We start from the raw sequence: 26,770 nt of genomic DNA, 5'->3' as shown, positions 1-26,770 counted from the left end.
AATGACATCTCTGATTCCCCATATTGTCAGCGTGAAGGTTCAACGTGCAGATCCAAGCACCCAAGCATCCAATAATCAAGGATGTCTTGTTGTCTTGTGAGTTGGACCAGATCAGTTGCCCGTGCAGGGACGGGGTAAATTTCCCTCCTCGAAATAACTCGAAATCGGGAAACAATCCCCGAAAATGCGGGGAAGCAAGTTCATTGCCGATCAAAGATGATACACATAATCAAACATAGACACGTACGTTTGAGATATATGCCTGGACTAGGGTAAAAAGCTATGTTTATGAGTTAGATGATGTCATGAGGTATTTTATTCGAGATCAATTGACATCCATGGAGGTTCGTTGTTTGCCTTGGCTACGACACCTGAATTCGAAAAGGCATGGCTTCTCTTCAAATGTTCCATTTTGCAAGATGAGTGAAGTTGATATACATGTAAAATAGCAACGGGTAGAATAGAGCAATAGAGGAGAAGACAAAACACCCAACTAAACCACAACCTAGACTTAAAACAATCCGAAATTCCCATCAAAAGAAAGCGGGAACGTAAACAGCCCTTCATCCATCATATTCCCCAACGTAAACCAAGGATCACCGAAATTCGGGTCCATGCCTACATCGGGTGTCATTCCCATCGGAGGAGCAAGCTGCATCCCAGCCACGGTGGACATATCCGGGTATCCCTGAGTCTGCGCACTCGACGGTAGATCTGGATAGTTCGGTGTGAGTTCGGTGGATGGATAGGGTTGGTAGTAACCCCTTGTCTCGATCTGGGTGTCTGAACTCGGGAGACTGGCTGGGTATGATGCGTCAGACCAGCTGGGTTGGGATGGATCTGGCCCGAAATTGGATGAGCCTGACGTTGTCATTGGTTTGACTGTCGAGCTTGGACTGTGGTTTGAGGAATAAGTTTGTCTGGTTATCGATCGTTGGGGATTCGCATTGTTCGCTCGGTGTGCTGGGTCACCCATGGCTACTTCGCTGAGGAAATGGAGGGGTGTCATGCCCGGTGTCATCTGCGTTGTTGGATTGGCAGATGCTACGGTCGGGGTATCATGGCCCCGATGTGCCTGTGGGCGATCGGAGGGTTTCTGATCGTTTGAAAAGACCTCTTTCAACTCCCGGCCATGATCTCCCTGGTCACGCTTTTTGATAAACCAATTGCGTAACAGCACCATTATGTTTCCAAATTTCGCTGCTCCACGGCCACCATCACGAGCGGCGGCGGCACGGTAATGTGCGATGACTTTGTCCAGATAGTAATCCAATTTGAGACTCTGCACGTCGAGAATCTGCCCGATTCGACTGTCCGGCGACATGAACAGTGAGTATATCTTTATCAAACTGACCACGGGATACGTCGTCCGTGCTAATGACATCGTAGGCAACGATATAATTCGGTCAACCTCAATGGCACAAATGATATCTAGACTCTGGTGAATGCAGCGGATGGCCGCAGTCAGCGCATCCATAACCGCCGCAATTGATGCCGTGTGCAACTCATTCTGAGGTGGAGAATGGTTGCCAGTGTTGTAGTCCACGCTCATTGCAGATTCATGTACGAAGAGATTCAGGACACGCTCTGTGTGGACCATCGCCCCTGGAGGAATGTCAGCCAGAAGATTAGACAATTCTCAAAACCAGCCGCTTACCAGTGTAAAGTTCTGACGGGACCTCTTCTCTCCATTGTGCCAATCGACCTTCAAGCAGTTTTATATTATACCACGCGTTACTGTCCGCGAAGGTAGAAATGGACCCGGGATCATCCGCAGAAAAGCGATGCCCAGCATCTTCCATTATCGCTCCCAGCTTTGCCCACCATTTCAATTTCCGGTCGGAGGGTAGGGCATCCGGGTGTTTTTCCAGAATTTCAAGGCACTCGTCCATGTACGGCTTCCAGGTGATCAAGTGTACTCTCCTCAGAGCTGCCGACATCCTGTCAAAGGTTAGTTACCGATTCCCATACCACGACAACCGGGCCTAAAAACTCACTGGACAGGTAAGTAATAGCAGCCAACCCAAGTCCGCCTTGCCTCCGGTCCATCTGGATCAAATGCCGGACCCGTTGGCTTTTTCATGATCAGCTCGCGGATCATATTGAAGCTCCGTCTATTTCCGGAAATGGGACGGTTCAATCCAAGTTCCATTGCCATGACCGCAGCCATATGCGTCAAAGAATAGAACTTGATCTCGTCGAAGTTATCTGGTGGTAAATACCAGATAGCACATACCAGGATAGTCTGAACCAGCTCAAGTGACTTTTGGCCTTTGACAACAACATGCTCGGCGATCAAACGATATGTCTCATTCACGAGGGTCAGCTGTGCGTCGGGACTAAAGACGCCAACGGCAGCAGCCATGATCGCAAGGAACAAATGAGGTTTATTACGTCGAACCTCACCCGTCGTAGTCCCCGGCGGGAAAACAACAAAAGGCATCTCTGGTGCCATCTGATAGATATACCGCTCAAACGCCGCGTTGGCAGTCGTGTAATCTATAATCCCCCGGTCGATCATATCAGCAAACTCATTGCCAGCCTCGGATTTCGGCGGCGGCGCAGAATCACCACTACCAGGTCTGTGCCAATGCTTCGGTGCATGGCTAGGAATCTGTTCCGCAGATGGACTACCCGGCCGCGAATACCGCGGCGCTAGCAACCCACCAGACAAATCCTTAACTTCGCCAGTATGCAGACGTTTGCTCCCGGCTATCTTCGACTCCCCACTGATCCACCCCCGACCAACCAGCTGCTCATCCCGCTGCCCGGGCGGCGACGGTTGATGCCCCGCCCCACCAGAGAACAGCGCACCGGTTGAATTCGACGCCTGCAGCGTCGCCGTCAGAGCATCGATTTTCCGCTCCAACTCCGCTACCCGGCTGTCGGTCTTTTTCTGTCGCTTGCGCGTCGGCGCAGTCACAACGCATGTCCGCCGCGCTTTCGCGCACCGCTTGCACGACCCCTCCGGGTGCGCCGGATCTGGGACGCAGCGCACTTTCAGCTGTCGGCAGGGCTCGCACGCCCGCGACCGTTTGGCCTCACCTGGTCCGTCGTGCGGCTCTGGGGATTGGTTGGTGTCTGGACCCATCCCGAATGATGGGTGCGTGTCCCCGGGTCCATGTCTGTGGCTGTGCTCATCACTATGTATATCCCGGCTTTGGTAGGGGTTTAGGGGTGCGTGGGAGGGTGGCTCGGGGTATTCCGGGCCTGTGCTCATTGTCGGTCGGGACGGCGTGTAAAACGGCCGGTGAGGGTCCCCGTCTCGGGTGTGTTGTAGCTGCGGGTCGATTTCCATTCAGTGCGGGGTTGTAATACTAGTTCGAGGACCAGATCTCTGTTACACATTAGCGTCAATTCGCAATTAGTGTAATTATTGATTTTTGCCATTGTTTCAATGTCGTGATCGCTAACAGCTCGTGTGGCTTTGCGACGGGAGAAATACACGGAGAACGGTGATCACAAACACCGATCACCGATGTGGAGGATCAACATGCCTCAGCGGGGTGGGTTCTGTCAAAGAAGGGGAATAGATACACGTATAAACAATGCTTACCTCTCTCTCCTAGAACATCACTTAGTCCTGTTTGACTCGCTCGTCACTTTGGGGCCAGAAGTGAAGTGAAGTGCTTTTGATTTTTGAGTTCCAACTAACATCTTAGGGGCCACGTGACCAAGACCTTCCATGCTACATATCCCTCGGCATCTACATCTACATCTAATTGATTTTTATATTGAGGTCGGATTAGTTTCGTTGATCATTAGATCTAAATTGAGGTCTGTATGCTGAGCGGGGGATATCATAAACAAAATTCCCAGACGCCGTGAACCAAAAAGGCACAAAAAGCAAAAAGCTAAGCTAAGGCAACAAGAAGATCTCTTGAAATTCACGCTAGATGGATGTGCCCCTTATTATGAAAGCTTATGGACAGGGCACTCCATCTTCCTCTCAAACCAATCAACAATACAGTGCTTGTGGAACTTGCAGAGGCATTCAAGGCGGGCCAGGGTCTGCCCAACCTCGTAGTCCTCCATACAGATGGTGCACTCCGCTGCCTGGCCATCCTCACCAAGGCAGTCCTTCTCCGTGGCCACAAATGGAAGCATGCGGGCTGCTGGCGGAGGATACGGCAGCGGAGGACCCTGTTGCACGGATGATGCCTGGGGCGAGGCAGTCGGTCTCAAATAGCTCTCGATGCACGCCCGGGTATGAGCTTGGCGCGCCTCAAGAGGCTGCTCGGGACTAAGTGGAAGAAATTGACGTCTGCATACGGGGCAGAAATCACCCTCGTCCGGTGCAGGCCGGTTCCCCTCGCGACTGGAAAATGAACGACGCGGTCGGGCTATGCCAGTGGCCGAGGGAACTAGACGGGGTTGAGAATTTAGTTCGCTTAGGAACTGTGGCCGGTCATTTGCGCCCACGGTCCGTCGTTCCTGACGAGCTTCGAGGTTCTGGCTTGGACCCTACGCGTTTCATGTTAGTTCATATTGTACTGGGTAAAGTGATAGGAAAGAACTAACCGGTGAGGCACGGTATGCGTTGGCCATAGTAGATGAAAGAGAATGAGTAGGTCGGTGGCCGTGTGCCCGCACAGTACTGTAGCCAAGGGGATTCGGGTTTGGATCCGGCACACATGGATTGCAAAGTCGTACTTCTTCGCCTCCACCAAGGGCAGGATTGAGTGCCGTTATTGCTGTCGATGCTTCTGGTCTTGATGGTGATGATGATAGGACAGGGTTATCGCCTGTGAGATCGACAACCGGTGGAGGGTGTGAAGGCATTGCCGGAGAATCGGGCAGGATGTCAACAAACTCAGGAGGCCGGACAATATACTGTCTGGGAATCGTGATCCGATGTGGGGAACATGATGCACATACAACTCTCCCACACTTTCGACAGTGGTGCTTTCTGTGCCAGAAGCTGAAGACAATCCCACAGATCGGACATTCTGACACATCCGAATCAGCCTGCCATTTCGGGAGAGCCATGTCCGTAGGTGGTGGGGGTATATCATTGGGAAGAGGTGGAATGGAGCGAGTTTGATTAATCCAGGGTGTTGGATTCTCCCGTCGAGAAAACCCCAGCAGTTGCTCGTCAGAAGTAGAAGTACGAGGCGTCCCTGGGGGAGAGGAAGAGATATCAATTGCTGTTGCGAATGACGAGCCAGGTGCTGCGGAAATAGAAGTCCTGGTGCGGGACGAAGGCAATACCATCGAAACAGATCTATGCGGCAGGATACTCCTAGAGGATCCCCCATTGTTTCGGGCCGGTCCAGCCGTGCCTCCGGATCGTTCCCATTGTGACCTCGCATCCTCGCCGGTGCTGGTCAACCGTCTTTTACGCTCTGAACCGACACGAATGGGGAAGGCTCTCGCCCTGGAGCTGCCTCCTTCATAGGCGCTGTAGCTTCCAGATTGGATTGTGCCTTGTCCCTCTGGTCTTCCGACTGGTCTCGTGCCTGCCCGCATCCTCGGCGGGGAGCTGGACGGAATCGGGCTGGATGATGCCGTGCTTGATCCAGGCATTATTATTGCTAGATCGAATGATATGGGTCCTCTGTGGGATTCTATTCAACACGGGCAACGAGATCGATCTCGGCCGTTGGGGTGACAGTCTTCATGAACCAGGTGGCGATCGAGAGGAAAATGGATGGCGGGGAGGTCGGAGATATGAGTTTAGAGGACGGAGAGTCCTTTTGTGCAATCTCGGGCTCAGCCTCAATGACGTTGACGGTTTTTGCCGAAGATCACATCAAGGAGTGACAGGATGATGCTTATCATGGAGCCAAGGCTGATTGGATCGGATTTAGGAGATGGATGAGGCTGAGAGTCTCGTGACTATGCTCTCAGATGCCAGCTACACAGTAGCGAGTGCCAGCAGCAGATCGAAACGATGAAAAGAACAAAACCAGCAGAGTAACACTTGACTCGGAGAGAAAGAGAGGAAATGATGCAAAGTATTGCGTGTTTGGCCCAGATACGGCTGTTATCGTGGGGCGGTCTGGGCGGTGGCGATTGACAGTATCGGGCCGATCTGCCCGCGTATCATCGGCCTCGGTTGTTTCTGGTTGATGGTCTACTCAAAGCCTCGGTGCTCTGACCTGGATCTCATTCAAATGATAATAAAAACATGCAGTTATGGTACAGTATCCCCAAAGAAACTACCATGTCTAGATATAGATGTTAAAGATTAATGAGGTTTTCAATGCGTACGCATGGCCGGAGGATCCTTGCATGATATTGTCACTAGGCAGCGAGCCCAGCATGGCGATGCAACAGGAGACATACGCTCCTTCTCCATACGTGAGATCGCTTGTATCAATATTCCAAGGTATATCGAGGCTTTAGCATCACTATTAGAAAAGAGCACTTATGAACAACCTTCATTAATTATGATCTCGGTACTACTGTGTCCTAAGATTGATACAAGAAGAGCGAAAAGAGACAGGGACAGAAAGAAGCAAAGCCTCCAAGAAGCAAACAGCATATCGCTTGGATTCAGTGACAGCCAGAAAGATAACAAAATGCCGATGAGCTCACTCCCCATTAAGTGTATATCGGGATCAGAGATAAAACGCCGTCGCATCAATTTTATGTAAACGCACAAAGCAAGAAATAGACGGACAGACAGCAAGGAAACTCGTGATAGTGACATCAATTCGCCAGTATTTCGGGGGGTGGTGTGTTGACGATATCGATAGAGGTAAATAGGAAATAAGTAGTGAGGGAGATCCATGGAGAGGAACAGAGACAGAGATAGAGAGAGGTAGATATCGAAGGAGAGGAATATACTGATTCAAAATAAATGCGATTGCCTCTTGTCATCTTTCTAGCGTCCGTGTCCGCCCAGCGCAGCTTCATCAACAAGTTCTGCTGAGCTACCTGTAAACGATGGCTCGTCGGGGCTCGCCTCGTGAATGTGGTCGTGTGCGCGATGTTGAGGTACATACCCCATGCTCGAGGGCCGTTCCGCTCGATGCCCCGTTTTCTGGCTTGAGGCGTTTGACCTTGACCTTGAAGTAGAGGTCATAGACAGACCTCGTTCACGAGATGGCGAACTACTCCCGCTGAAAGGCAGGCGCGCGGTGGTGGCGCCTTCTGGCTGGAGATGGTGCACGGAGTGTTCAAAGTGCTGGCCCACCTCAGAGTCGTGCGACAGGGTCTCGGTTACAACTGGAAGGCCAGCCGCACCTTCACCTGCATCTTGTTCCCCGGGCGCCTGTGTGTGCCGAGAACCCGTTCGACTAGGCAACTCAATGCCACCGCCAACTGACGTATTAAGTGGTGGCAGTACTGGTGGGTTTGTATCACTTGACTGCTCGGGGTCTTGGTCATTATCTGAATCCTGATAAGGAACATTACTAGTGGACACATTCCGAGAATGGCTAGCGGATGGCGTGCCTATATCATCCTGATACCGCTCGTTGTAGTCTCCTCCTCGCGGGAATAGACCTGGAGGAGGCGCACGAGCACTTCGAACCACCTCAAATCCTTTGGCGTTGTCCTTGGTCTTCCCTTGGAGCAAACTTCGGAACCAGCCCGTTGCAGATGAGACTGGGCCTGTGGGGTCGGCTGGCCCAGTTTTCAACTTTCGGGTACCGCTGTGAGAGAGCGGCGGGCCTCGAACACCGTAGTAGAAATCAACCTCACGAACAGCATAATCCTTCGGCTTTCGTGGGGTATCGAGCTCCATATCATCCTTCGGTGCTGCTAGATATGCTGGGACAGGTGTGGCCCGGCCAGACATAGTGCCATCTCCCAGGTCGTCGTCAGTTTTGACTGTTCGGCGGCTTGCTCTTGATTTCAAGAAGCCCCTTGACGGGCTCTTGCCTTTCTCGAGAGCAGCACTTCCCGGTGGGGCTTTGCGCCCTGGGCGGGGTGGACGATAATAGGGATCACGAGGGTTCGTTCCCATCATCGTACCACTGCTAGGGGAGCTGGGGAAGCCGGCTCCTTGATAGGCAGTTGAGGTAGGTGTGGGGAATCCTCCACTAGGCGCACGGCTGTGGGTGCCCCCTTGCGAACTAGGATAATCATAGACAGCGCTAGCTCTGCCATCACTGGCTGTGGCACGGTTGAGAAGCAGACCGGAGCTCCCAGAGAGACTGCGGGGGCGCGATCCATCAAACTGAGAAGACATACGGTCATCACCGTGTCCGAGCATAGCAGCCTCCGATCCCAGGCTCTGGCGAGTAAGATCACGTCGCGGAGTACGCCTAGAGAGCTGGCGCATACCAAGCACCTTGGTCAAGCCACCACGAGTGGCACCACCCGCACCAGCCAGTCTTGCCAAGACCTCGATCAATGTTTGCATGGCGTTGAGGAAGAACCCGAAGATGAGAACCATGGCATGCAGCACAAGGATCAAATATCCGATCCAGCCTCGTGCCGCATCCGAAACCGTCAATGACGGCACAAAGATGACGCTCAAGATAACTGTCAAGAAACGCACAATGGAGAAGAGGCAGTGGTACAGGTTCATGTGAGTCGGTCCTGAGAAAGGTCGGAAAGCCAGCAGGGTTAGTACGGAGACAACTTCGCAAATGGCCAACATTACCACCTGGGCAATGCCGGATGGCTGCAAAGCACCAATGGCTATCCCGCGAGCGATGTTCAAGACAATCGGGACGATACCGAAAGCTGCTGCATCGTCGCAGTATGTATTATATAGCGGCCCATACAATAGCACCGTAGGAAGATCATCGAAAAGGTGAGACTTGGGTCGGGTGGTAAGAATCACTCGGATGACCCAGATGGAGAAACAAGCGACAATGACAAGCACCACAGCTGCCAAAGCAACACAGTAAGCGGTTGATTCACGAGCAAGAACCAGTTGGAAGAAGGAAAGGGAAACGATTGGCAAGAGAAGGAAATTGAAGACAATGCGAATGAGGTTGCCTAAGGTAAACGGCATGTTTCTGGCACGCAGATCCTGATCGGTATTGTTTGCCAACTCACGATACAGCCATCGAAGTGCGAATGCGATCTGGAACAGCACCGTCACACAGGCCAGGATTACCAGCACCCATATCATCATACCGGGCCAGATATCCTGGGACGAGGCCATGCCAACCAGGTGGTTCAATCGATCGAGGCCATAAGTTCCATTGATGGCATATAAACCATCGACAACAGGATTGCGGCCCATGTTAGTGCTCACGAAACTTTGATTGAACATGAGAGTCGACCATGCTCCTTGGCTCACTGCAGGCTGGAAGAAGCCTGGGTAATCCAAAGAAAGCGAGCCTGTCAAGACCACGAATTGAAGGTATTGCAGGCAATCTGCAAACCCAGGAGTGACGAGCCGGAGAACGTCCTCATCACGGCCATAGTTACTTGTCCACCGAAACAGATCAGTTGTGCCCCAAGGGCTATACATGGCGGCAGTGATGGTCGCAATCCCCACGAGTATCAAAATTATGAGAGGCACGTAGGCGATGGCATTTTTGAGGGGTGCTCCTAAGTCCGGTGTGGCGCTCACTGAAACACAGGCGAGCTCAACCGCGGATGCATCTCCAGAGCGAACCCTTAATAACGGGATGATTGTTCCAAAACGGTACGTTGAAAGCATATCATGTTCAATAGTGAACGCTCGTAATGTGTCCAATTGACTCCTGCAGAAGACAAAGGAATTAGTTAAACAGTACAGAGGGCCTTCTGTTCCGGGAATAGCTTACAGGTTGTAGTTGAAGACCGGTCCCAACGGGAGGGTACCTTGCGTGACCGAGTCACGGAAACGAGAGGCATTGTCAAAGGCTGTGAAGCTGAGCACATTGAGATCTGTCATCAGCGTACTATACTTGTTGTTGATACTGTACACGTCCTGAATCTTGCCATCGGTCCAATTGGGATTTATCCAGTCGGGAGAACCCGGTGCCGGGTAATTTGCAGTTCGAGACGTAGTTCCCGACACATTGCCATAGACCGTGATGGCAAGCGGGTGTAGAGGGTTGGTAAGGTTGAATTTGACGGACACGTTGGTGGGAACGAATTGAAGTTGTAGAGGGTCGGACTCGAGGATGGTTTTCGATAGACAATTTTCAAAGTCCAATAGAACAGCAGCGGCTGGTGATGCAAAGCTCGCTAAACAAAGCAGTGCAATCCACCACACAGGGTTCCATGATTGTGTTCGGCGTTTCGAAATGTTGCGCCATGGCCAACCCGGCAAAATGTGTAATCCACTGTGTCGCAACCGCCCGGTTACTTTCCGTCGAGAGAAGGATGGATAACCATCCAGCTCGATCTCCGCCGAGTTGTACATGTCCACTTCGGGCATCCGGGATGACCTCCTCGGGGAGGTCAACCCCCGGTGTAAATGATCGAATCCACGTTGTGTTGACAATGGGTCGGTGTCGGGGTCTCGTCCACCGTGCGCACCCCTTCTCAGGGTCGATATTCACTCGAGATTTGATATGAATTTCACCACAGGGAATGAACCAAGGATACTGAAGTCTTGCGTAATGGGGTTGGGGGGTTGTTTCGAGGTTAGCCCGGTGCCTGGAGGTACGTAAACCTGCGTGCGTTGTAAGTCAGCCGCTAAGTCGTCAAACGCGGCATATCCCGGATGAAGATCGGGAGTCACAAGCAGAGCAAAACACAAGGAAAGTTGGAAAAAAAGTGGCTCAATTTTCCCAGTGGGTTGGTCTGTTGTTGTTGCTGCGCCTTGTTTGGTCTGGTGGAGTTTGATGGCTGACTACTCGAATATGGCTAATAATAGACCTATACGCTTTTCTTTCCCGTTTAAAAAAAAAAAACTAACAAAAATAACACAAAAAGAAAAGGTAGGATGAACTAAATACATATCATAAAAAATAGAAAATTTATCTTTTCTTTACTATTTCCAATTTCACATAATTGCACCCACTATGTCGGCTAGAGCCGAAACCCCCGGAAATAAATAATTGAAGGACCCTGAACCTTGAGTCTCTCAACATGAAAACATGAAATCTAGTATTCTGTTGACATCCCTATGGACAGAATTATCAGCTTCAATCACGAGGGGGACATGTCTTTATATGTCTATATATCACATATCACAATGATTACGTGTTGCAGAACCACTCTTCGTCATATGGCTTAGCCGACTTTAAATAGTCGCTCGAGGCAGAATGTCTCACTTACTGGTCAGTGATCCTATCATTACCGAAGCTAAAGGCTTTAATTCGTGCGGATCAGTTTCCAGTAAGGCCTGACGTTGGCTATGCCATGGAACTATTTGGAAGGTCACTGTGGTGATATTGTCTCGGGCCACCTTGCTACAAAACGGGGTGAGCCCGGTCGATATTTCAAACCAATCAGAATCAGTTGAGTGACAACAAAGCTACTCCGTACAGGTAGTGGTAACCGTTTCAGGGTCTAGTGCCCTGCTAGCTCTCTAACCCCACTGGGGTTTCAGTGATGGAGGTTTGTGGTGAGACAAGTATGGTGGCTTCAGGCCCTACTCGTATATAGGTGCCGGTATGGAATTGGTATGGAATGGGTATGGAAACTGCTGTTTAGATCCCGGTTACCTATATCATGTTGCGGTACGCAATATACATACGAGTCATCTTGGAATGGTTAAGACATATAGTTCTAGAAACTTGGAAGCATACTGGGTCACGAAGTAACCGATGTGTACGGAGTACTCCGTAGGGCTATACAACATCCTGTAGGGCTATATGACATGGCCCAATGTTTCACTCCATAAGCCACACAAAAATACCAAAACTTTAACGCCACATGGAGTTCCTCGTTTAATAGTCTCATTTTCATCCACAAGTCTAATAACCTGAACCAACCCAGCCCCGTCAACCAATCAACCAAAAGCCACTTGCCTAATACAGTACACTGTCTCTCCCTCAACCCACTATTCCCTTTTTACTCTCTTCAATCTTCGGCATTGCCGTCCTGAGCAAATTAACATGTCCACTCATTAAATCGGGATCTAACATTGCTCCTAGCTGGCACCTGTAGTTATTGCTTTCGATATCTGGACAGGCTACTGCGTGTTCCCCGTGGTCGTCTAAGATATAGCTTTGACGTCTCTGCATGTCTGTGTCTGTAACAGCTTCATGCCTCTCTATACCGCTGCTGTGAGATGACGGCAATGGATACTATTATTATAGCTCACAGTATAGATGATGGCCAATATCTTGCTCTATCCCTGGAGGCTTAGTATAGAAGGGTTTACAGCGAACCTGACTGGCTTCAAACAGGATAATACTCTTTCTGGTGTATGAATGTCTCTCAACTAGCTAATAGTACTCAGATACCTTTTTTGAAAGCCTCTGGAAGTCTTGATTTATTCACTTTTACTCGTGTTATCGTGATGATATATCGCGATCTTGTCAAATGAGGATGTTGAGCATCAGCCCGTCACAACAAAGATCACGCAGACAAGGTCCCAACCACCACAGGCCAGAGACAAAACATGTAATCAATCGATCAGTCACATTACAAACCAACAGACAACTAGAGGAGAGAACAAGGAGAAGCCTTCACCCCACACAAACAAGCAATAAATAGCCCGAGGATCAATAGCAATCACGTGACACATTTACCAACGCAAGGGATATGCAGAACTAACTTATTTCCCCAAAATCGAATGGACACATTAATGAACACCTCAGTATGGTATGAGACATCTGTCAGTGTTGGAATATAAAGCTCGAACTTGACACCTGTTTGCTGCACGGCCTTTCTAAGAACTGAACCCCGGATTTTGGTATGCCAAGCCACTACCCTCTTCATTAAATTGTCATACGTTTGTACAACGCAGAGATGAGATTGGCTGTACTTCCAACCTTGTAAGCTCCACCGAAGACTACATATAGTGAGTAAGCCGTTGTGACCTTAGGTCCCGAGGCCGGGACGATCTACTTCAGGGTGTTGGTATGAACCCTTGGTCTCTCAGATGGATATTAATTGTCTATATGCGGGGTGGTCCGAGCTACCTGATCTCAAAATTTCTTTCCTTGTTCTTTGCATATAGCGTGAATTTTCAGTCGAATGACCCCCGGTCGGGGTGGCACTATTAGGTCGGTCAAATAGAATATACTGGATAAGAGCAGGACATATAGCGGGGACAAGCAAAGGACCTTATACTTGCAGTTTGCTTGCAGACATCTGCCGACATCCAAGTTCATACATATCCATGAATATATGGATGTACAGGGTAGCAAACTCGAGACTCGGCCAAAGTAGGAAGCTTGCATGCCACTCTATGGCGACGGGAGGACCAAAGGGGGAAGCCGACAAACGGACATCTGATCAAATACCAGATTGAGGGAGACACATTACAGCCAAGCCTCCAACCCAGAGTGAAGCCACGAGGGTCACGAAATAGGACATATTAACAAATGAACCGGTTAGTTAACTAATCTGTCCATTAACTAGATTAGTCTCAAATTTCGGGCGCTAAGAAGCCCCTAGATGAGATTCGGTGAGATACTAGCTTAAGTAAGAAAATTTTGATTTGTTTTTTTTTATATATATTTTTTTTTACATTAATGACATTAATTACTATGGAGTCAGAAGGACAACGAAATAGTAGATCGTAGGGGCAACTCATCGAATTATATATGAATGTATGTCACAATGGTGTGATTTAGGAATATCTTTGATCTTCAAAGCTCCCAAAACTCGTCAGCGGTGGGTCCATCGTTCCGATTGGGCCTAGTGGAGTTTCAGTATGAGACGAGCGCGTTGTGATGATTGGGATTATATATAGCCCTCGGTGGCTTGAAAAGGCGTTCGATGGGTGTTTGAGGTATGCATAGATGTATAGATATGGAATTGGAGCACATGTTGTCGATTAGCTATGTTCCATATGTCAATAGTTACCTTATTAAATGTCTCTTAATATACCTATTAATATACTTATTAACCCCATTAAGTATTCATACACTATACCTTTACCTTACTACTCCGTACTACTCTGTACACATAGTAGATCCACAGAAGCCCGTCCCCACTGCGGCAATTGGTACCTGCGGAGTATCTCCAGGGCCTCCCCCTGGTGTACCTTCTTTTCTTCTTTACCATCTGTCTCATCTGTCTCCGGCTGCTGGTCCAGCTACAATATCAATTTAATCTCTATACGGAGTCCGATGTAAGTCTTTTTTTGGGGGGATATTTTGATATTTCGAGACTCTGAAATGAGCTAATCTTCCTTTATAGTCTCTGGAGCACGGGCGCTTCGATTAGCCACCCCTCCTTCCTGACACTTGACCGGACACTTGACCTGACACTTGATCCTGACACTTTGGGACTTTTTTGAGACACTCCAACACGCCAATACTCTTCCAATCTTCACATTTAACCTCCACCTCTCCCTCTTATTCTCCCGTTGACTCTCCCCTTCCCCCGCTATTCGGTCTCCATTCTTATCAGGCCTAAAACCCCTGTCGATCCTTCAACCCAAAGAGAGAGGGGATATTTCACGAGGACTGGTATCCTTGGTGTGTGTGTGTGATTGAGTGCGATGTGGACTGTGTCTACTCGCCATCTTTCTTGTCATGTCTGCCGATGACCCGTTCTCCTTTCTGCCCGCGGAGCAGGCCAAACCCGCAAAAAAAACCCATTGGAAAACCAAACTGTTCTCCAAAGATAAGACTAAAGCTGCGCCACACCAACATCAAGAAATCGCAGACTTCCTGAGCTCTCGCGCCCCAGAATCGGCCCCAGCGCCCCCGCCTATCGACCCGAGGTCCATTCCTCCGCAAAACGTTGCCCATCGCTTTCCTTCCTCACAAGACATCTCCGGATACCCTCCCTCCAAGCCAGTGCCAGCGCCAACATCGGCGCCAGCCTTGCCTCATGAAAACTATGCCCCTTACAATTTCTCCGACAAATCTTCTACCGTGCCTCCAACTACTCCCTCTGTTAAGCCCGGTGGTCGCAAAGGCAAAGGGCTGCGGGTGGGTTTCAGCCCACAAACCCCAGAAGTGATTGGTGAAGGAGGTGACGAGACGGAATCGCCAACTATTGAGATTTCGCGGGCTCGTGAAAGGTCGGACAGCAGGGGAACCCAGTCTGGCAATATCCCCCTCTCGGACCCTTCGCCGCATCTGCCAAATCTCCGGCTTGATACATCACTGGGCGATGACGATGCGCGATCCCAACAGGCGGCTTGTTCGCCTCAGCGTAATAGATCGGACTGGAAACCCCCGTTGATGCAAAATCCACAGGATGTAGACTTCCTGATGACGTTGCCTTTGAGCGACAGCGGCTCTCGATTGTCATTTCGTGGCGATAGCGAGGCGAGTTCGTTCGCACAACGTGTCCGCGACAAGATGCAAGCGGAGGAAGGTCGCGCATTGCATCATCGCTATGAGGAAGAGACATTGTCTCCTGGAGCTGAAGACGATGATGTCTCACCTCCCCCCAGCCCTCCCAGCCCTGCCAGTCCGGAGCTGCCGATAAAAGCTTACAATCCTGAATCGGCCAACGAAACAGCCCCAACGGCGGGGCTTCCGCATGCGCCGTCAATTTCTCTGTCAATGAGGTCCATTGTCGATTCGATTCGGAACCCCCCAAGTCCCTCAACACAACGCGCACCAACGAATCTCAGTCCTATTGACCCACGAATGCCCACGAATCTCATCCCAGGTAGTCCCGGTAAGGTTTCACCAACAATGGCCAAACCGCCACCCCAGGACCTGCCTGCATCAAACCAGACGTCACCTCCCAGTCGCGAAGGCCAACAACCGCCACGCAGCGCCCAACCCCCCAAGTTCTCTCTTCGAAGTATTGCCAACCAAGTTGGCGATACCGCATTTTCTGAATTCAAAGCGTACAACGCAAGATATGAGGGTTCTATTAAACTCGCAGCAGAGGATGTTAAGCCATTGATAGAAACCTCGCTAGCAGAATGGATTCGGGCTGCGGTCTGGTGGTTTTTGCGAGGAAAGACACGATTGGAAGCATATGCCCGTTCTCGTTCGACATTGCCACCTACTTACGCCAAACAGGCTGTGATCGATCTTGGAAAGGCATTATGGATTAATGAAAATATTGTGCCTAACCATAATGAACTCTCTCGATACGGTGCCAAAAGCGTTGACGCCGTACTAGCCGTTGCGAGTACCACCGGGGACAAGGAGTTGGCTGATCTTCTGAGCATACATCACACTCTCATCAATCACCTCCGCTCGCTATCCATGTCCATCAAACGAAATAACATCCTCGCCTCGGTTGTCTCGGACGAAGGCTCTCCCAGTCAGCTGGATACTAGTATCTGGCTGCGTTACCCTTTCTACGCGCCCGATGTCTCAGCAGTCTTATCTGGTGCGGCGACGAGATCAATGCTGGTAGATAACGCGGGCAAGATACCAAGTTTGGTCCACATGATGCCTTTGGCTGACACAAGTCGATACTTCACCTATGGTAGCATGTTCGTGCAAGTCTGCGTCAGCTCCAGTGATGATGATGGGCAACAGCAATATGCCATGCCGTGCGCATTGACCATCGTCCGCGAACGAGCGGATTGGTATGTGTTTGCGGCAATCACTAGCCAAAGTCAACTTGTCAACATTTTGATTCAGTCCGACCGCAAGCAGGGACCAACTTGGGAGGATGTGGATTGGCAAGTCCGATCCCATTCTATGCGAGTCAAGCTTCCCCGAGGATTCGAGTTGGACGTTATGTTCAAGGAAGAGGATTTCAAGACCCTTTGGAATATCGTTAAATACACCCAGAAATCGGAGAACAGTCTCCATCCGGAGGCAGGCGAGACTGTGGTATTTGAGAATACTCTCAAGGTTTTCCAATATATGGATCCGGGCACACCGAAGGCATTCCCTTCAGACCCCACAGAAAGATGCCGAATTCGTTTGTTCGAGCGATCTGTCACCGTGACAGAAGGCACTGGTACTCGCAATGCGCATCGGGGATTCCGACTAACTGTCCTGACTAGCCCGAAGGTCAAGACTTTGAGCAGCATTCGCCATATGTTGGGCAACGGGTCACCGATAGTATTCGGTCTCTTGCGAGGAGAGGACGGTGCTCCCGCTCTTCTTCTCAAAGTGACTGAGGACGGCCGTACGAGATCCATGTTGATGACTTTCCACGAGGCTGCCGAGCGTACGAAAATCCACTCCATCCTGCTCGGCATGATTCCACGGGAGGGGGAGATCAAGTCGCCCGAATTCGCCATCCAGTCTTATTGCATTGAGCAGCCCGAAGATCCATTTACCGGTCAGCCCGCGGTCAAATACCTCCAGTTCCCTGCTGGAAGCGTTTCCGTCATTGATCAGGAGCATGCTTACGTCGAACATGGTTATGGACCGACTATTCTATCGGAACATTTGAGGGCCTTTGTCGCCACTGAATGGGGCTCTGTCACAGATCGCATCAACCTAGGTGGGTTTTCTCTTTCTCCTCTCACGGAAACGGGACGCTAATTATGTCAAGGACCTGGTGAATTGAAAATTGGGTTGGATGTCCAGGGCAAGACGAGCATGAGCTTGTTCCGCTCCGCGCAGCAGGATTTGACCCTTTCGCTTGCGGATAACCTCATTCGCCCTGAACTGGCAGGACAACTAACCGGCTTCCTTGAGAAGCTTACGGCGAAGCCTATGGTCCGCCGACTGGAGTTCCCTACTATGCAGGGTATGTCTACTTCGAACGTTTTGTCGGCTTTTCTAATCCCGTTGTAGATCTTCATGCCTTCGAGGCAGCTGTTACTGGGTTCCAGGTGCTTTACGATGGGTGGGTCTATCATATCTAGCCTTCTAGTGGAGATCTTGCTGACCAAAGTAGTATGGCTACATCATTCACTATCTCCCGTCGACGGAGTATGGTGCCCATTTACAAGAAATGGGAAGCTGCCCTGGCACGCGTCCAGATCGTTCGACAAGAAAAGGTCGTTCAAATGCTTGCTTTCTTCGGGGACTTCCAGCATGGCACATGTATGAACTTTGTTCTGAAGGGCACTGATATCATGGAGTCCTTTGGCCGGTCCGGCAAGTTCGGCATTCGTATGGTAGATGCCAAATTCGCACTGCCTAAGAAGGATGATAATCCAGCTTCCAACTTTGTGTGCCTTGACATGCCCGAGTATCCCATCGAACACGACGATCTCACCATTACCTTCGATACAGAGGCTTGTGAGTTTGTACCCGTCTATCTTGTGCTGCTCTCTCACTAACCTTGTTCATTAGCACGCGCAAGCTTCAAGGCAGCTCTTCCTGGATCAGTGCGAGAACCATCTCGCATGGGCTCCATCCGTCGATAAATCTATATCTCCTGATTTGATGACACGTGACCTGACTCATTACGTCTGACTCATGACATGCTTTCCCCCCACCTCTTCCCCCTCCCGAGACCGGATCCCGCATTTTCTGGTGTATTATAACTTGCTTGATGGGCCCTTTCTGTGCATACAATTCAAGAACCAAACATAGCATTTTTTATCATGTCTCATTCTAGCGAAGCCATTGGTGCCTCCACGCGCTCCCTGCATGCCGATGATGCTTTGAATCTTGTTAAGGATGTCGCTCCTCCTATGCATCTCTCTACTACATTTCGTCATTCCAATGACCCAACCCAGCTAGTACCGGCTGCTGATACCACCCCTGTATGCGCCTTGCCTCAAACGTTCTATGTCCCATAGCCTAACACATCCAATGTAGTCCGACTTTGACCCAACCTCCCATATCTACTCGCGTATGTCCGCACCTAATACTACCCGTTTCGAAGCAATCCTCTCCTCTCTCCTCCACGGTCAAGTTATAAGCTATTCCTCTGGCCTATCAGCCTTGCACGCCGCTCTCACCCTCCTCAACCCCCGCCACATCTCCGTCGGCGATGGTTACCATGGTTGCCACGGCGTCATCGCCCTCTTCACCCGCCTAACAGGCCTGCAAAAGCTCCCCCTCGACTGCTCTCCCGACCAACTCGAAAAAGGAGATGTAATCCTGCTTGAAACACCCGTCAACCCTCAAGGCACCGCCTTCGACATCACCTCCTACGCCGCCAAAGCCCACGCTCGCGGCGCATACCTTATCGTCGACAGCACCTTCGCCCCACCAGGCCTGCAAGAGCCATTCCAGTTCGGCGCAGATATCATCATGCACTCAGGTACCAAATACTTCGGCGGCCACAGCGATCTGCTGTGCGGTGTCCTCGCCACGAACCGCGACGACTGGGTCGCACAACTGAAATCCGACCGTCCCTTCATCGGAAGTGTCATGGGTAACATGGAGGGCTGGCTCGGTGTCCGCAGTCTGCGCACACTCGAGATTCGTGTCCAGCGCCAAAGCGAGAATGCCACCCATCTCATTTCCTGGCTTGATGCTGCTCTGCATGCGCCTAACCCCGCGCCTGACAGTGACGAGGCGGCTGTGCAGGCTGTTCTTGGTGAGGTTCTTCATGCTAGTTTGCAGAAGGTCGAGGGTGACTGGTTGAAGAAGCAAATGCCTAATGGGTTCGGGCCTGTTTTCTCGATTGTTATGAAGGAGGAACGCTTTGCTCGTGAGTTGCCGAGTAAATTGCATTTCTTCCAGCATGCTACTAGTCTGGGTGGTGTTGAGACGCTTATTGAGTGGAGGACTATGACGGATGCGACGGTAGATCGGAAGTTGTTGAGGATTAGTATTGGGTTGGAGAACTGGGAAGACTTGAAGACCGATATGGCGAGAGCATTTCATGAGCTTGCGAAGTAGGTAGTTTGAAGTAATGCGAACTACATAGAATGAATTCCCAGCTAGATACTGTATAGGACTGTAGACCTTTATAGATCGAAGTATACAACCCTGATATCCTTATATACTTATACCCTGACACAGAACAGTCTATTTACCCCGCATTGGACAATTCTATTGGTAATCTTATCTCTTATCTACCCTCTTATACCTCCAGGGCTACACCTGTGGACCTTCAACTGTCAACCTCTTCCCTCCTTTCAGCCAATTCTCTCCCTCAATTACACCCATCATGTCGGAAACATACACAATCCACTACTTCGCAACAGCATCCCAATACACCTCCAAAAACACAGAATCGCTCCCTGCGCCCCTGAAACTATCCGCTCTGTTTGGTGAACTCGAGCAGCGATACCCCGGCATTGCTCACAAGGTCCTGTCTACCTGTGGTGTTAGTCTGAACGGGGAGTATGTTGATGTCAAGGAGGATGCGGAGACCGTCATCCAGGCTGGGAGTGAGGTGGCCATTATTCCGCCTGTGAGTTCGGGGTAGAGGTTATTCAATTGAATACTTTTTTTTATGTTGGATGCACTTTATGAATCTTGGGTTGATTTGGTTTCATCTGAAATGGATTATTAATGCATGTGCTATAAGAATCATGGCAAAAAAAGACCTAAAAAGCAATTGATCCAACCCCGTCCGCCTGATATCCTTCCTAGGTTCCTATATATATCCTTTTCCGATCATATAACCCCATAGACCATCTTATCCATTACTCCAAACTCTTCACAGCAAGAGCCTTCTTCTTCTGCAACCACAAACAGACATTGCAAATGACAGAGAAGAAAAAGAGAATGCTAAAAAAATCGAATCCAAAAATTAGTAAAATCCCAACAAATCAAAAGCGGATGGAAACCCAAGAACAGCAAGAACTCACCAAAGTGCAATACTCAATCCCCAAATAGCCTTCGCCTCCATACAAATCGCCTTCGAAGCCCCAATCCACGAAACATAGTCAATCTTCCCACTGACGCTAGCAATATAACTCGAAAGCCTCGATGCAAACGCATACGCTGTAGCATCCTTATCGCCCAGCTCCGCCAGCGTCGTACATTTCAAGTACGAGAGCGGCTTGCCGACGACGACGGCGACGACAATTAGTGCGATCAGTAGCAAAGTGTCTAGCACTGCGCAAGGTAGGAAAGGGAGGATGTCGTCTGTGTACAGGATTGCGGTGATTATGCAGTAGATTGCTGCAATGCAGGTCTGTGGTTGGGATTGTTAGTGGGTTGAGCAGTTTGATAAGGGGATCATGGCTTGAAGTATGTAGTTGTGTATAGGAGGAGACTTGGACTTACCACGCTAATTGTTCCAATTAGGATGTTTGGGGGTGTGGCGTTGCTGTTTATTATTACGCTGATGAACTTGGCCGTCATGCCGATTATGGCGATTAGGGAGCAGGCCTGGAAGAGGCGGGATATTTGGAAGGTTGCGCCAAGGGCACCATAGCGGGGAGACATTTTGGAATAGGCTAGATTGGAGTAATGGATTGTTATGAAGGGTTGAGTGGCCGGGGTCGTTGCGTATATGTCGATGTATCGAGAGTCGAGAATAGTATTCAAGCAGTGATGCCGTAGATATATGTCAAGTGAAGGACTTTGAAGACTAGAAGAAATACTAGAAGAATGTAGAAAATAACTAAGAACAAAGGGAGTGTCTGAAAGAAAGTGAAGCTGATTGTGAGATTGAAGACCAGACTGGCCCGGCTCTTTATATAGACATCAAAAGAGGTCTCTCAATGACATCAATTGTCCGAAGTCTAGACCGAATTAAATTAACATCGAATCTAGACTCTCCTCCAAGCTGGGCTATGTCTTTGTGTGTTACATATTGGAGAAGCGCCGTATTCAATTGAATGGGCTGACTTTCATTGAGCTCTCTGCCGTGTACGGCGATCGGCATGAATGGTAGCTTAAGATAGCATGGGAGCTCATAGCTCTTTGCTAAAAATGGCATACGATTGGAAGAAAACTTATAATAAATATTATCATATAAAAAATAGGTACGATTGACAATCCACCCTGGCGCTTGGAGGAAAACCCTAACTCGCCGCGGGTCGTTCTCAGCCACTCGTTCCCTGGGCGTCTGCAAATCTGAAGCAGGCGCCTACTTTTGTCTAATGATTCTAATTATTGACTAGGGTAGGAAATGCATTGTAGATCAAGTTTCAGGGTATTGGATCTAGGCTCAATTATCAGCAAGGATGTTTATTTTTTTTCCGATTAGAGTCGCTTGGTAGGTACTTTAGTAACGGGAAGTCAATCCTACAAAATATATCATGGGCGGATCGCTGATGCATCTACTTCCCAACACAATTCCTTTCGAGTCATAATTGAAAACAATTGATTAAATCTTCGTAGATACAATTATAGATGAGATAAATATAACAATGCCTAGACCATCCTTGAAGTTCAATCCAGCCTCCAGCCTCCACTGGTCCGCTTCTGGAAGAACCCTTGGGGATCATATGCCTTTCTCGTCTTCATAGCAAGCGCCTTGGACTCGGGGCTAATACGTCCCCAGTAATCTTGGCGGTAGTATGCATCATTCATAAACAATGGTCGATACACGTCGGGAAGAAGGCCCTTGTCGATGTTCTTCTGCACCAGGTTGTCCATTCCCTGATAGAGCTCGACGGTGGCTGCCTCAATCTTGCTGTCATCGATGGATAGGCCGTGGGAGAAATCGAGCTCAATGATAATGTATGGTTGATCGGAGGGAATGTCGAGGAGGTCCTTCGAGTTTGTTAGTAATAAGGTCCCCCCTTCTTATTTTTATTGGGAAGGGAATGCTTACTCCACCGCGGTCCTTGGCCTTTTGGGAGAACGTTTTCGGTACGGGCTGGAAGGCAATTGAGGCTATGACCCCGGTCACTCCTAGTACGGACCCAGCCACGTCGCGGAAATGATCATAGTAATCCTGGAGCGGGGCCGTTCCCACAGTTTTGTTGGGAAGGGGCGTGGTCTCGGTGGCGATGGTGTAGCGTTGACCCCTAGTAGCTAGTTAGCAAGCGATCTAAGGATTAGGATCTGTTCGTCTTACTTAAGAATGAACAAGTCGTTGTTCTTGAGTAGGTCGTAGTAGCTGTCATAGGTCTTAGCTGTTGAGGTGTGTTTGATAGCAGTGAACCCATCGAAGACCCCAGAGGAGGGTTCGGGGCCGTCGTAGAAGAGAAACAAAATACAGAGGTCAACCAAGAGACCGCGCTCGAATGTCACGATTATTGCCGCCTTGTCGTCGGGATACTCGTCGGTGAAGTTGCGCAATGCCGTGAGAATCTCGGGGGCTTTATCGGCTGTGAAAACATAGTTGCCACCCCAGACCTTGTGGTCTTGAGGATGTGTCTGCATGGTGTATGCAGTAACGACTCCGAAGTTGTTGCCGCCTCCCTTCAAGCTTGTGAAAAGATCTAAGCGTGTGTTAGTATTTTGACGACTACAAGGCTGGTATGGTATCACTCACCTGAGTTTTCGCTTTCGGTTGCATGGACAATAGTGCCGTTGGCTAGAACAACTTCGTAGTCTACGACGTTGTTCGCGGCCCAGCCGTATTGGGTGCTCAGAAAACTCATACCACCTATAAATCATTAGAGATAAACTTGGCGCTCATTTTTTAACCACCTACCTCCGAGCATATATCCACCGACTCCAACTCCTCCCATTCGACCTCCAACGATAGTCCTACCAGTTCCTTCAAGTCCTTTCTGAGCCTCTTCCCATGAAAGGCCAGGACCGATAACGGCAGTATGATCCTTGGGGTTATAGTCAACCTGATTCAGATTCTTAGTTGAAACCAGCAATCCGTCCTGGATACTAGCAAATCCATTGTTGGGGTTATGTCCTCCGCTCTTGATGGCACTGTTCAAGGTTAGCCGGCATCGTTGCTGTTGGCTCAAGGAGAGAACAGACAATAGTGTATCCACGTCGTGAAGGTTTTTGATAACTTGTGACATTTCCGCTGCACTGGACGGAGCTGCAATGCATGTTGGCTTGAGATCACCGCATGCTGTGGACCAATACTCGGTCAGGTCGGTTGTGTAAGCCAGTGAAATACGGTATTCGATATCGATACCTCCGGCCTTGAGTGTTGCGCAGATATCTGCCATTGCCCGAGGGACAAGAGCCAAAGACAGCGCCAGGGCGCACCATCCGTTGGTTGAGAGCATGTTGCCAAAGGGAAGTAGACAATATAACAGATATAATCTTACAAAAATATACAAAAGAAAGGAATATGGGATGATCCAAGATCAGGATGTATGCTCTAACATATATACACCCTTGGAATCGGTTCCCCGGTGCTACCCATGGTTTTAGTTTATATAACACTTCGATAGCTTCGGCTTGAGAGACTCTATAATCGGAGGATATTCCTTAAGCCACACCACACCCCTCTTGGATAGTGGGTCCTCCAGGAACGGTGCCTAAGACATAAGAGCCAAGCGAACAATTCTCTGCAAAGCACTTTCCAAGGGCTCCATCCCATCCAAGCCAGGGTCGGAATCATCGGATCATGCGATTCTCAATTGGGTAGGTGCTCCTGCTAATTGACCCTAGAAAAGCCCACAAATCGGATATCAATATGAGATAGTTCCTCACCGGACTCGGAGTGTGCCCACACTCAGCAGATGGAGCAAAGGCACATGGCAGCGAAATGGGCAAAAGCAAAACCTCGGATGCTCTGTGCATTCCTATGTTGGACAGGTCGTCCGAGTCAGTTGTGTCTGTGCTTGGGTTGAATTTGGCAGAGCCGAATGCCTATCGTATGCCGATCCCGACACATACAAGTATCATATATTTAGGTACCTACTTTTCAAGCCAGACAAGGCCAAGACATGCAGCAGTCGGTCCCAATCGGACAAGTTCCGTGTCAATCGACGAAACTTGCGGGGTCTGTAGTATGAAATGTGTGGGAGGGTAATAACCTTGTCCAGTGATCGACAGATCACCTATGAAAGTTTGACTTTGTCCGAACAGGTCAATCGCTATTCCTGGACGAACAGGGCATCACTAGTTGGAAAATGGCATTAACCAAATCAGCCACGACAGATAGGACAAAATATAAAATATATCATTGGTTAACGTTCACAAAAATCGAGACAAAAAAGATCAGCAAGTGGAACTCCTCTGGTTTCAACCCAAAACTTGCGGGGATTGCCCCTGACATACTGAAATCCTGAAGTTTGCGCCAGGCCTCGCTTAAACCCATTAGGAAATGATACTCACGACCTATCAAGTTTTTTTGTGGACTTGCGGGCTTTGGTTAGATCGATACTGATTATAATCCTTTTTGGCTCATGAATCATGCAGTTCGCTCCGAACCGGGGGCCGAGGTAAGCCTGAGGCGACACGGAGAATACGGGGTAAACGAGAACGAATACGTTCCCCCTGCTAATTCACGATCTTCGTCAATCTTTTCAGTTAGAGAAACAATTGGGGATCGCGGTTATTTGGATCGACACGTTCATGCTGAAAGTAGTCTGTTTTACGAGGTTGTAGAGGTCGGGCATTGGTACTTTCGGAGTAAGAGAGCAGGGTATGAAGTATAGTGCCATAACCGGAAATCCTGCGCAGAGTAACCAGTCCGATAGGCTGAACCAGGTGTATGGGTCAAGGCACAATTCAACTCACTGACGTCTCTGTACACCCTTGTGCCGCAGCTTCGGAGGACTTCACGGGTTGCAATAGTTCGTGGTCCGGGTCTCGGGGATTATTGTACCTTAACAGTCCGTGGACGATGTTTCTACAACGTGCATTATAGATATGAACCCGTTGATTTCTTTGAGTAGATTAGACTGGAATGTTGGATCCTATACTGTTACCCGGAGAATAATATACTACATTTGTAGGCCGAGACCACAACACGCCTCCCTACATTCATCATTTACAGCCTATTTTGAGTAATCTTCTTTTTTTTTTAACTGGCCAACATATTCTCAGATTTAATTGTATTGTGGTCCTATATAGGCCAATCAACCTAGACACACCACTTCTACCACATGCAGTTCCGTCGAATAGCAAAGTCGTGAATGCAACGATTATCATGGCAGTGAGCGACCCTGCCACATAACACTGTCGCGGTCCCTGTTCGGAAGGCTCCCGGATCTTCGGGGTGTATGTATGGGTTGGTCATAATTAGACCTCCGCAAAGCCCACAAAGCCCACAGCCCAAAGCCCAACCCGCCCCAACCCACCGATGGGCGGTGGCCCGGGGTAAGGGCCTATTGGGGGCCCAATGGGCCTCAAACAATACAAACATTCCGAAAAAAGTGATTTTTTTTAAAAAAAATTACCCTATGTTTAGACCCCGTTCCTAGCCCTTATCCTGAGGTAATATTTTAATATTTTAATCGATTCAAAATTTAGTTATATCTATATATCACGTTGAAAAACGTGTGAAACCGCATTCTTTAGGTAATTTGAAAATTATAGAGGCTTACCTAGAAAGTGGTAGTACTCATATAAATCCTAAACAGTATAAATATATAACTATCCAATATCAAAATATCAACATTTACCTTTTCCGCGATATCTCAACTTTCACTGGTTAGATTTCGTTTGAAATTGAATTGAAACATATACTTATATAGTTTCTATAATTTGATTTTCTAAGTTTGAACTTCATACGATCAGTAGATGATTGTGATACAGCGATTACGGAGCCCGATTTATTAGCGTCGAGATAGGCTTTGGACGTCGGGCCCATTTATAGGCTTTACGGAGGTCTATGTATGGGTTGGTCATAATAGCTTATAAGACCTGCGTGGGCAGATTCCGAGACATATTGGTGTTGATCGCACCGGGGTGAAGATTGTGGAGACAACGCGCTTATAAATTCCGAAGATTCGTGGCTGTGGTACATTGCAACCACAATCATGGTCGTTTGACGTCAAATCATCCTAGTTTTACTTTGAAACTGCCTGATAAGTATGATGCTACAACATTTTGCGACTTTGATTCAATGAGCTGCCGTAGATAGGCCATAGTTCCTCAACTGCCCGATAGCCCGGTAGATCTTCTAGAGAACAGCACGGTTGATTATTGTGACCCAAGGCGTCCCTAGCTTCATATATAGGATGTATACAAGG

The 26,770-nt window shown here is 49.2% G+C and overlaps 8 protein-coding genes across 8 annotated transcripts; 3 read left to right on the top strand and 5 right to left on the bottom strand.

The window, feature by feature from the left end:
- Positions 1–511: 511 nt before the first annotated feature.
- On the bottom strand, positions 512–3,298 carry N7537_003391 (putative C6 transcription factor (War1); the record flags this gene model as incomplete). Its single annotated transcript, XM_056894449.1, has 3 exons — positions 512–1,605; positions 1,658–1,941; positions 1,998–3,298. 3 exons carry the CDS (start codon positions 3,296–3,298, stop codon positions 512–514), a joined length of 2,679 nt encoding a protein of 892 aa, XP_056754197.1.
- A 614-nt stretch (positions 3,299–3,912) lies between these two features.
- On the bottom strand, positions 3,913–5,526 carry N7537_003390 (phosphatidylinositol-3-phosphate-binding ubiquitin-protein ligase; the record flags this gene model as incomplete). The annotated part of the gene is made up of 2 exons (XM_056894448.1): positions 3,913–4,464; positions 4,522–5,526. The coding sequence occupies 2 exons, from the start codon at positions 5,524–5,526 to the stop codon at positions 3,913–3,915; spliced, it is 1,557 nt and encodes a 518-aa protein (XP_056754196.1).
- Positions 5,527–6,829: 1,303 nt separating this feature from the next.
- N7537_003389 (uncharacterized protein) lies at positions 6,830–10,276 on the bottom strand (the record flags this gene model as incomplete). Its single annotated transcript, XM_056894447.1, has 2 exons — positions 6,830–9,614; positions 9,678–10,276. The coding sequence occupies 2 exons, from the start codon at positions 10,274–10,276 to the stop codon at positions 6,830–6,832; spliced, it is 3,384 nt and encodes a 1,127-aa protein (XP_056754195.1).
- A 4,222-nt stretch (positions 10,277–14,498) lies between these two features.
- Positions 14,499–18,217, top strand: N7537_003388 (uncharacterized protein; the record flags this gene model as incomplete). The annotated part of the gene is made up of 5 exons (XM_056894446.1): positions 14,499–17,343; positions 17,395–17,592; positions 17,640–17,691; positions 17,743–18,089; positions 18,144–18,217. 5 exons carry the CDS (start codon positions 14,499–14,501, stop codon positions 18,215–18,217), a joined length of 3,516 nt encoding a protein of 1,171 aa, XP_056754194.1.
- Positions 18,218–18,397: 180 nt separating this feature from the next.
- N7537_003387 (cystathionine gamma-synthase) lies at positions 18,398–19,646 on the top strand (the record flags this gene model as incomplete). The annotated part of the gene is made up of 2 exons (XM_056894445.1): positions 18,398–18,559; positions 18,615–19,646. 2 exons carry the CDS (start codon positions 18,398–18,400, stop codon positions 19,644–19,646), a joined length of 1,194 nt encoding a protein of 397 aa, XP_056754193.1.
- Positions 19,647–19,917: 271 nt separating this feature from the next.
- N7537_003386 (MoaD/ThiS family protein) lies at positions 19,918–20,178 on the top strand (the record flags this gene model as incomplete). Its single annotated transcript, XM_056894444.1, has 1 exon — positions 19,918–20,178. One exon carries the CDS (start codon positions 19,918–19,920, stop codon positions 20,176–20,178), a length of 261 nt encoding a protein of 86 aa, XP_056754192.1.
- A 220-nt stretch (positions 20,179–20,398) lies between these two features.
- N7537_003385 (uncharacterized protein) lies at positions 20,399–21,146 on the bottom strand (the record flags this gene model as incomplete). Its single annotated transcript, XM_056894443.1, has 3 exons — positions 20,399–20,483; positions 20,564–20,892; positions 20,985–21,146. The coding sequence occupies 3 exons, from the start codon at positions 21,144–21,146 to the stop codon at positions 20,399–20,401; spliced, it is 576 nt and encodes a 191-aa protein (XP_056754191.1).
- Positions 21,147–22,097: 951 nt separating this feature from the next.
- On the bottom strand, positions 22,098–23,851 carry N7537_003384 (FAD-binding oxidoreductase; the record flags this gene model as incomplete). The annotated part of the gene is made up of 6 exons (XM_056894442.1): positions 22,098–22,421; positions 22,483–22,678; positions 22,729–23,095; positions 23,149–23,262; positions 23,311–23,543; positions 23,595–23,851. The coding sequence occupies 6 exons, from the start codon at positions 23,849–23,851 to the stop codon at positions 22,098–22,100; spliced, it is 1,491 nt and encodes a 496-aa protein (XP_056754190.1).
- Positions 23,852–26,770: the final 2,919 nt, after the last annotated feature.

This window comes from Penicillium hordei (genome assembly GCF_028827395.1).
Source record: "Penicillium hordei strain IBT 12815 chromosome Unknown utg000002l_segment0_segment0, whole genome shotgun sequence".
NCBI classification, from domain to species: Eukaryota; Fungi; Ascomycota; class Eurotiomycetes; order Eurotiales; family Aspergillaceae; genus Penicillium; species Penicillium hordei.
Note: the sequence above shows the minus strand (reverse complement) of the source record. Positions and strands in the feature narration are given on the sequence as shown.